The 10,554-nt window shown below is 42.3% G+C and overlaps 1 protein-coding gene across 1 annotated transcript in view; it reads right to left on the reverse strand.

The window, feature by feature from the left end:
* Positions 1-9,850, reverse strand: part of SUCLG1 (succinate-CoA ligase GDP/ADP-forming subunit alpha) — a 33,331-nt gene extending 23,481 nt beyond the window's left edge. The window contains exon 1 of the mRNA XM_081254444.1: positions 9,706-9,850. Within this exon, the coding sequence (XP_081110570.1) occupies positions 9,706-9,802 (97 nt within the window). The 5' untranslated portion in view covers positions 9,803-9,850. The remainder of the gene's footprint in view (positions 1-9,705) is intronic.
* Positions 9,851-10,554: the final 704 nt, after the last annotated feature.

A 10,554-nucleotide genomic window follows, 5' to 3' on the forward strand; every position in this document is an offset into this window, starting at 1 on the left:
CACATTATTATTTTTCCAAACTTTTGGACTATGAATTTAAACTGGTGACAAAAAAAAAAAATCCTCTAATTCAGGAGCTATCTTGTGATAACGGCAACTTTAAATGTCACTTTTTAAATAAGATGTATTAAATACAAAAACTGATTAAAGAAACAAACAAAAAAAGACACTGTTCTATTCTCCAGAATCCCCTCTTTACTGAGAACCATAACTTTGTTGCTTTTTCTGAACTGAGAAAGAAGAGGTTAAGTTTATAATTTTTATTCCTCAGAAAGAAACCAGGGGCTCACATCAACAGCTCAAATTAAATCCAGGAACTAAAAACTAGGTATCACTCTTACTAATAATGTTTACTAAACAACCACATGCTTTCCCCATTTGACCCAACATTTTTAAGCCCAACATCAATAAGCAAAAGACGAGCTAAGAGGCAAACTTCGCCAGAATTACGAAGAACTACTTCACAACTCATTTCCCAGTAATAATATTAACATTAAATGTTAAGTCATAGAATAAAACTTATCTAAAATATAATCCAAAATTACTTAATTTGGTCTCTTCTGATGTAAGTCTCAAGACCTCACATAGAAAGGAAATAGGGAAAATAAATAGGAAAAGTAGATGAGGGAGAAACACGTAAAAAAAACATCTAAGTTACTGTCAGCTAACTACCTCAGTGAAAACTGAGAAATCTTAAGTAGCACCTAAAGCCAGCTCCCCATATTTCAAAAATCAGTAGAAAGTAGAGCACAGATGATTTTTGTGGGCTACCTTCTAAACCCCCATTAGAACCCCAACTGCTGTCTCTGTGGTCCATTCCTGGCCCTTTCAAAGTGCCAGCACCTACCACTAAGGTAGCCCATGAAAGCTAGACCCAGAAAAGAATACCTCGTCATAAATTTGTCCAGGGTCCACTCAATGCTTTTTGTCCTGAATCACTGCTCATACCCTCCTAAAAGATCTCAGATTCCGTAACTGATCTGCTTCTGGCCCTTTGAACACCCCTTGATTCATCTTCAACTCACATACTGACCTCAGCTTCCAACAACTTTGAATTTTGTAGTCCCCTGTACCTCTAAGGAAGAGACAGACCCGGAATCTGCCCTGACCAACCAGGAGAGAAGTATTCTGTGTGCACACAGATCAGCTGCATTCTTGGCCTAGGCTATGCTGAACAAGGGACCCTGAGGGAGCACTGAGGGTCAAGTCCTGGCCCAGTGAGCGCAGTTAAGCACCTTAACCTGGGCCAGTGAATACTACGACAGGAATTGTGGCCTGAGAGCCCACCCTAGCCAGTGCTTGCCCTTGGTTCCCAGTTCTCCCAGCTGGAGACACAGAACCACAATACCTATGGAAGAGCTTTATTCCCCTCTGCTATTCTTGGCAGGACTTGCCCAACAGTCCCTCCCACTCCTGGAATAGTCAATAAATAGTCCATCTATCAGGAGTTTCCAGACAGGAAAGGTACAAGATAAGATTACAAGAGCAAATAAGATCAGGATGTCTGGAGTCCATACTTGATAAAAGGAAATACTTGCTTTTTGAAGGTAAAGTTTAGTCCTCCACAAGTACTCTTACAGTCTACCTTAACAAAGGAGACATCAGACAGTTCAAGTCTCCTTCCATGGGGCAGAAGTGGCCCTGTCACCCTGAGAAAGCACAGGTCTGTCTACATTCATAAAGCATGGTCTCAATACCAGAACAACTCCTATCACTACCTTCTCCTATTCCTTCTCCTACTCCAGACCTCCTGGATCAACTCTATGGAGCTCAAGACTTCACAGCACCAGAACTCTGGTGCTCATAAAAACTACATCCATGGGGCTTCCCTGGTGGCATAGTGGTTAAGAGTCCGCCTGCCAATGCAGGGGACACAGGTTTGTGCCCCGGTCCAGGAAGATCCCACATGCCGCGGAGCGGCTGGGCCTGTGAGCCATGGCCGCTGAGCCTGCGCGTCCGGAGCCTGTGCTCCGCAACAGGAGAGGCCACAACAGTGAGAGGCCCGCGTACCGCAAAAAAAAAAAAAAAACCTACATCCGCCGAGTATGATGAAGAGCAGCTCACCTACCAGCCAGCCTTGTGGCCCTTTGTCAACTTGTGCAATGACCCTGCCGTTCTACAGCATCTAGTGAAATGGATCTTGGGAGATTTATCATGCATATGTGTGTGCATGTGCTCTTCCCATCTACTGTATGAGCCCATACCTAGGCTTCAGGTAAGCTAGAACTAATAGACTATCATCACCTTTGAGCCAACCCCAAAATACACGTTCAAAGATACGGAAATGAAATTCCTGACCACATTCTGTCCCAAGAAGAAACCTGCACAACGCCAGACAAGGTAACACTGGTCCTGAAATGAGAGGATGCTAGAATCAAGCACTTACGAAACCCAGAGAAACACCTGAGGCGCCCAGCAAGCCCTGGTGCTCCATAATCCCCATAAATGCCTTTTTAATTCCAGACACTGGAAGACGAATCTGCCCGGTCTCTGGCCCTTTGCACCATGCACACTCTCCCAGTTGCCATGGCGGTGAGGAGGACCCCAGACACCTGCCACTCCATGCCACCATGACACACAGGTAACAACGGGTGGCCCTATTTAAGGTAATACTGTTATCAAGTCAATGATAAGTCTTACCATTGGTGACATCAGAGAATCAAGGAAATTCCTTCTCTTTTGCCATTTGTTTCCATTCACACAGAAATAATGCAGAATATGGTTAGACTCCAAGTAAAACTCACCGAATTTTAAGTCACTTAGGTCATCTTCCTTATTCTTCCCCACCACAGATAATCCAAGCCGAGTCACAGGTTGGAGGCTCCCCAGCGAAAGCAGCCTCTCCTCATCCCCACCTCTGCACTGCTTCACCTTCCCTCCCACAATCCCACCACTCTCTAATCTAGCAAACTACCAGCTGCTATAAATATTAAATCTGTCAGACTGGTCATTTTCTTTCCCTGTTTGATTTCTTCTCCATCCAAATTATCAATCAAATGCCTTAATTTAAAAAAAAAAAAGCCTATTCTACCTCTGCTGAAGAATGTAAAGAGGTTTAAGTACAAATCTTCAATTGTCTGTCCACTGCTTCAAGAAGCCCTATCATATTTTGGTTTTAAACACAAACCAGATCTCTATGACAAAACCACCAAATAACTACAGTAAGCTATTTCCTAAAAAAAAACCTTGAACACAGGACATATGTTAGTGGCCAAACCATCTTATAAATATTTCTCACCTTTCAATCAGAGTCAATGTACTCAATCTCCTGAGAATTTCTCTTGCATTAATTCGTATAAGTTCATATTTAAATAAAACATTGTACAGTGAGGAATCTTTAAATCTTCACATCACATTCCTGACTTGTGAATATAACGGGGGGTTCGTAGGGGATCTGAGTTAAGAATGGAAACTATGAACACTGTCATGCGGTATCTAATCATAAGCACCACACCTGCACACTAAGAGTGCACACATTCTGTTACATTCTTTACTGCATTATTTCTAAGTAAAATTATTTCAGGCTAAGTTTTCTTTCAAGATTATTTTAAGTCTCATCTAAATACTTTCCGAACTTCTAACTATAAATTCCATGAGTGTAAGGACCATGTCTTGTACACCTTGGTGTCTCCCATGGCATATGGTACAGTGCCTTACGGAGTACGTGCACAGGAAATGTTTGATTGAATTTCAGGACAAAAGATAGGATCTAGGAGAAGAAACACATATAAATATCAGAAGTTCCATCTCTTTCTGTGTGAACTGGAAAAATGTCCATCTTGAACTCCCATTACCAGGAAAGAGGGGAACAAAACCTACGTCTGTTTTTGTACATGCAGAGATGATTGGTTTCCCAAAAATTCATAGAAAGAGTCCAGCCCTAAACGCTACTAGCAATCCTCAAAGCTGTATCAATGTAGTATAAATTCCATGCTAAGCTTTTCTTTTTTTTAACAAATGAAACCCAGGAAGCAGTAATGTAATACAAATGGACTATTTGTATTTGTACTACAGAAGAAAAGAACCTAAAGCAAAACACAGCATAGTCAGAGGTAAGGGCAGTGACAGACCAGGAGAGTGGTTTCCTAACACGTAACAGGCGAGGAGGACAACCTGAGCAACCTGAGCAGCGCCAGGGGCCACCAGGATGGAGGGGACCAAAGCCGAACAGAAAGATGGACAGAGGCCATAAACAAGAAACACAACTGGTGACGGATAAACGGTAAATCGACATAGGACGTGATATCTGACTTCACTAATATTAAGAAAATGAGTATTTTTAATTAAATATTAGGGCAGCAGAAAGGCCTGAAGTCGGCCACCAGGCAGAATTTCCCATTGGGGAAGGCCTTGGGTCATCTCCAGAGAATGTGGGTGGAGTCGCTTTCTCTGCAGGTCCTTAGAAATAAGCTAGCCTAACCTTGGGACTGCATCCCAAGCAGTTGAAAGCATAGCCCAGGAACCAGACAGGCCTGGGCTTGAGTTTACGGGGCAGGTCCTTTGATCTCCCTTGGCTTTAGTCTTCCCTTCTGTAAGTGGAGTAACAGCTGCTCACGAGGAGGCTGTGATGTTGCTATGAGATGACGCCAGTCAATTGGGTAACAAAGTGCCTGGTACACTCCCTAAACTGGGTTCACATCCTACCTAAGCACAAAAGTCAATCATTTCCTAAAAAGAGAGAAAATACAATTCGTATTTTAAAATCAAGTAAGTCCAATCAGAAGTGTTTTATGTCTCATGCATATCCTATACATGTTTATGTATAAATATACTAATCCATGTCTACATATAACATAGAGTAGGTACACATACATTAGTAAATTTTTATACCATCTAAAACATTTTTAAAGGTGCATCGTCACTGTAAAAATGGGGATAATAATATTATGTACCTCACAGGCAATATGAGAATTAGATGAGTTAATAATATATAGAGCATGCAGAATAATAATTAGCTATTTCACTATTAGCTATTTATTACCGACATAGAATGGAAAGACCAAACTGCTTTGAGATGTTCACTGGGCCAGGATGTCTGCCAGACACAAGGGGTCCAGGGGTAAACAAGATGGACTGAGGCCCACGTGAAGCTTCCTGCCCTGTAAGATGGCTAAACATTAAACGAAGAAACACAAAAGTGCCAACTGTAATAAAGGCTGTGAAGTAAAGGGTCTGAGTAATCTGAGAAAGAAATTTGTATCAGTCAGCCACATGCAGAGTCCTCTCCCCTGCAGAAAGCAACCACATCATTTACAAGATGGCTGCAGGGTGGACGCAAGCTGTGGCCAAAAAGCACCTGCCCAGATGGGACTCAAACCACAGATGGCACTGTGTGACCAGTACTGTGCTCCTAACCAGTAACCTGAGACTGCTCATGAAAATACTCCTCCAACTCCCCTCTCAAACTATGTCCTTGTTACTCATTTATTCCTGCATGTATTCCTGATTTTAACAAATGTATACTTATTAATCATATGTATTATGCATATATAATCTGCAGGCTATTGGGGTCCCTACCTACAGGACCTTAAAGTATAGCAGAGTAGCTCAGCAGCCACTTACTTCCAAACCCCAAACAATCCACCGTTCAGATGTGAAATTATATATTCATTCAGTATTTACTTACAAATGAAGTGTAATTGGCTCTAAGTATCATATTTCATCAAATCTAAAACACCACTGATTTTAAGAAGCACTATTAAGCACTAGGATGAAAAAAATGCTGCAATTTACTGTAAGATACCATCAATTATAAGATACATCCCAATTTTAGAAATGTTATAATGTACAAAAATGTGGGTCTATGGCAACAAAATGCCTGTCCTTTGGTGAAATGAGATTCTTCCCCTATACTTAGAGAAATTATTTTTAACATCCCCAATTAAGTTTTTATGGAAAAACAAGTTTGAGGTCAGAAAATCAAGTCACTTTCTCATGGCTACATTGATACATTTAGATCGAGGCCATTTTGTATTTCTAGAATAAAGATTTGGTTCTTGGATGCAATGACAAGAGACACTAGGTATCAGAAACATCACTATTGAGGGTCCCCTTTTCCAAGCTACACTTCTAAATGTCTTCCGGATTCCAAAGACAGTCCTATACAACTTGGCAAACACATGGAAAAGGTAGGTGACACCTTTGAGCGTAGTAGTAACCTTCTCAACAAACCAGTGAGGTTGCCAAAGAAAAAGAAAAATCAGAGCTTCAAAAAAAGAAGGCTCAGAGCATCACCCAGCATGTATTTAGTAGAAAGGACACTGCAGAGTCAGAAGACCCGAGCTCTAGTACCCATTCTGATATTGGCTAGGAAACTTTTGGGGCTTATTTTTGCCAAAAAAAGGTATGGGACCAATTGGCATGTAAGGTTCACTTTTTGGCATCAAAACACCGTAATTCTGAAGTTCAAAAATACTGGCTCTTGAATAGACATTTTTCCAAAGAATACACACATATGGCCAACAGGTACATGAAGAGGTGCTCAACATCACTAATCATCAGGGAAACACAAATCAAAACCACACTGAGATTTCACTTCACACCTGTTAGAATGGCTATTATCAAAAAGACACGAAATAATAAGTGTTGGTGAGGATATGGAGAAAGGAAACCCCTGTGCACCTTTAGTAGGAATGTTATTGGTGCAGTCACTATGGAAAACAGTACTGAGGTTCCTCAAAATACTAAAAATAGAACTGTCATATGATCCAGCAATTCCACTTCCAAGTATTTATCTGAAGGAAATGAAAACCCTAACTTGAAAAGAAGCCCCACGTTCACTGCAGCACTATTTACAATAGCCAGGATATGGAAACAACCTAAGTGTCCATCGATAGAAGAATAGATAAAGAACACGTGGTATATTTATTAATATGCACACACAGACACACAATATGGAATATTATTCGGCCATAAAAAGAGAAAATCTTGCCGTTTCTGACAACACACATGGACCTTGGGGGCATTACCCAAGTAAAATAAGTCAGGCAGAGAAAGACAAATACTGTATGATCTCACTTATATGTGGAATCTAAAAAAAAAAAAAAGAAAGAAAAACACAAAACCTGAGCTCACATGTAAAGAAAACAGATTGGTGGTGCCAGAGTTGAGGGGGAGGGGGCAAGTGGCTAAAGGGGGTCGAAAGGTACGAACTTCTACTTATAAAATAAGTCATAAGGATGTAATGTACAGCATGGTGACTATAGTTAATAATACTATATTGCACATCTGAAAGTAGGTAAAAGAGAGCAGATCTTAAAAGTTCTCATCACAAGAAATAAAAATGTGTAATTATGTATGGTGATAGATATCACAATAGACAGATAGATATTACAATATATACAAATATCAAAATATTAGGTTGCACACCTAAAACTAATATAATGTTTTATGTCAATTATACCTCAGTAAAAATAAAAAATACTAGCTCTTGCTCCCTATTTATTCTCAAAGATCCAACTTACAGGAACTACTGGCTTATGTTTAAAGCAACCTTGCACTACCTCATACTTCTTGAAAAGTTTCACTATTTCAGTTTCAAAGGTGCTTATAAAATCCTTAAGCTTTCTCATGGAAGAAATCTTTCTTATTTTTCATTTTATTTTCTCTCCCCACTTCAACTGGGTTCTTTCTCTTTTTCCCTAAGAACTGTTTTTTTTTTGGCTTAGTAATTTCTATTGATAAATATTCTAAGCTGCCCCCAGCAGGTCTCTGGAAGGCATCTACAAGTGTTTGGGGTTTTTTCCTAACTCAAATCAACACTGCAACACTTAAGACCTTCAGCACAAAATGTACCAACAATTAAAACTTAAGAGAACAAAGGGGACAAAACTCCCTAGCAACTCTAGTTCTATTACTAACCTCAGAGCCTAAATAATTTTGCGACTGCCTTTAAAAGAAGTTTGCAAGGTGATACTGTTGTGGCTGCGGTTTTTCTAGTGTGAGTGGAAATGGGCTTAGAAATGTGGCATGGGGAAAAGATTTGGGAGGTTTAGAGGTTTTTAAACATTAACCCTAGAGTTTGTAACCTCTCTAATATAAGAGATACCTTGGTTTAGATCTCAGACCTCTCAAACCATTAGTGACAGGGTAATCACGTGACTAGGATAATTCAAGGCCACTCTAGCAAGAGAAGCTAAACTAGATAACCTCTTACGGCCTCAGGATCCTGAGAGTCTAGGAATAAAAAGTTCCAGTTATGTGAGAACAGGATTGTTAAATATTGCTATGGGTGGATTCAAGATCCTGATCTTTTAGACACTCTTTCTTCTCTAGACTCTGATCCTAAGACAGCAAAGGATTTTTCAGAAATTCAGACAAGCAAGACCCCAGAAGAAAAAGACATGGGTGTAACTAATCCCTTTTCTCCTTCTGCCTACAACATACTAAATTATCCCTTAAATTATATAATAAAAATCTCCAGAAAACTTTCCCAAATAAACCCAACTTCTTCCTGCTTGCTAAGGTTTGTCCTCAAGTGATCTGGTAACTAAGTGTAGCTACAGAGTGTACAGTCATCATTGTACACTTTTAAAATGTAATCTTCTCAAGAAATGAACTAAGTCTCATCCAATATTCAGTAGCAGCAGTAGAATTAGAAGCAAAGCAGAAGAAAGGGAGAGAGAAGAAAACTAACTTCGGTTGAGTGTCTATTACATTCCAGGTGCTTTATATAAATTGTTTCGCTTATTCTGCATAGTGAACCCAGATCACCCTGTACTTCCTCATTTCTAGGATGCACGTTTGTTTCACTTTTTAAACATTTCTTAAATCTGGATGCAACTGATAACCAATGGTGTGTCACAATTTTAATTAGCAATCATTTCCCACTTTTAGTGGTAGACCAAACAGCAGTGCATCTTACAAGGGATGGTGTCTCAGATTCATTAAAATATGGTAATGTTTTCATGGTACGTGAAACAGAAATTGAGAAATAGATTTAGAAACACCCCCCAGAGTTATTACACAGACTGTACAGGACTAGCCAGACTTCAAACCCTGATGTGGCCGGTTCCAAAGTCTTTTCCTACACAACCTACCTAACAAACACAGAGACTTTGAACACAGCAAGAATTTTCAGCAGTCAGCGTTACTAGCAACCTTGGGTGTTAAGTTTTCAGGAACTGAAGAATTCACACCGCCTGATGGAGACATTACAAATAAGTTGGTTAAGGTCCCAGCCAACCCTAAGCTTCTAGGAGTTTTCTGGGCTGTGCACCCTTCTGGAGATTCACCCTACAGTCTACGGAAAGGACAATTAAAAGTGTACGACCCTCCTGTACAAGGCTCAGCCTCATCCTCCAATTTCCTACTGATATCCTCCCCCTACCTCTCAACTCACTCACCCTCCCAGCTTAGTTCATCCTGGACCACCTCACCTCTCACGCCCCAAAACAGCCTGTCTAGATGCCGCCCCCATCCCGCCGCCACTCATCACCGCGGGATCGAGGGTGTGCCCCCGGATCTGCAGGACTCCCAGACCCGAATCCTGGCTCAGCCACTCAAGGTCCCTGCCCGCCAGCTGCCTAAGCCAGGCCCCCGCCCCACATATCCAGCAAAGCTCCCTCCATCCCAGAGGGTCCCCGACTTGGGACCCCCGCCAAGGTCCGGCCCCGGAGGGCCCAGCCGCGTCCTAGACTAGGACGCCGGGCCCGCGGGGCCGGGAACTCGCGGAGGCTTGGAGGAGAGAGCCCTGGCCGGACTCACGGAGGAAAGCGCGGGACAGGAGGCGGGCGGCGGCGAGGCCGCTGCTGCCAGAAGTCATGGTCGCAGCAGCAGGGGCAGCGGCGAGGGCTGCGGTCATCCACCAATGACACTCCCAGGCCCCCGGGAAACCCGACCTGGGCCGAGGCACGAGGAGGAAGTGGGTAGCCAGAGCGTTCGCCGGAATGAATGTCCCTCCGCAGAGATGTCTTCACCCAACACTGGGTCTCGCAGGTGGAGGATAAAAAGGGCATCTTAATGAAGAAGTAGACAATAGCTCGTCTCTTCCACGGAAACGTGGGTTTGATTCAACATTAATAACAACGGCAGCTCAAGGGAAACCCCATTGAGGCCGGCCGGCGCGGGGTGTTGTGGGAAATGTAGTTCGATGGCCTCAACTTGTTAGTAGTTTAAACGGGGGCCTGCGGGAAGGGAATAGAAGGAGAAAAGGGAGAGTCAAACCCAGGGGATGCGGTGTCAAAAGGAGTGAGGAAACAGTGAGGCGACGTGCAGAGAGCAATGCAGAACTTTCCAACACCCTTCCAAAGCCAAGGTGCCGACCTTCCTTCATTTCCCCATCTACCATATGGAGAGGATCATACTCCTCACCCCCTACCCTTGCGAGGACCGGGAAGAATTACCAAAGGGAACAGTGACTCTGAACTCGCGCAGTGAAGATGAGGATGTGAAGAGAAAGACCAAAAGCTACTTTCCTGGCACCTAACTTCTTGGAATATGGATCTTTTGGTTAAACAAGCTATCATGCAGCCTTCGGCTAGCACTAAGTGAGTGAGTGCCTCTTCCCTGGAGATCCTGGAGGACTGAAGTTATAGGTCAAACGTGACCGCTCCT

Source organism: Mesoplodon bidens, assembly GCF_964165515.1.
Source record: "Mesoplodon bidens genome assembly, chromosome: 14".
In the NCBI taxonomy this organism is placed as follows: domain Eukaryota; kingdom Metazoa; phylum Chordata; class Mammalia; order Artiodactyla; family Ziphiidae; genus Mesoplodon; species Mesoplodon bidens.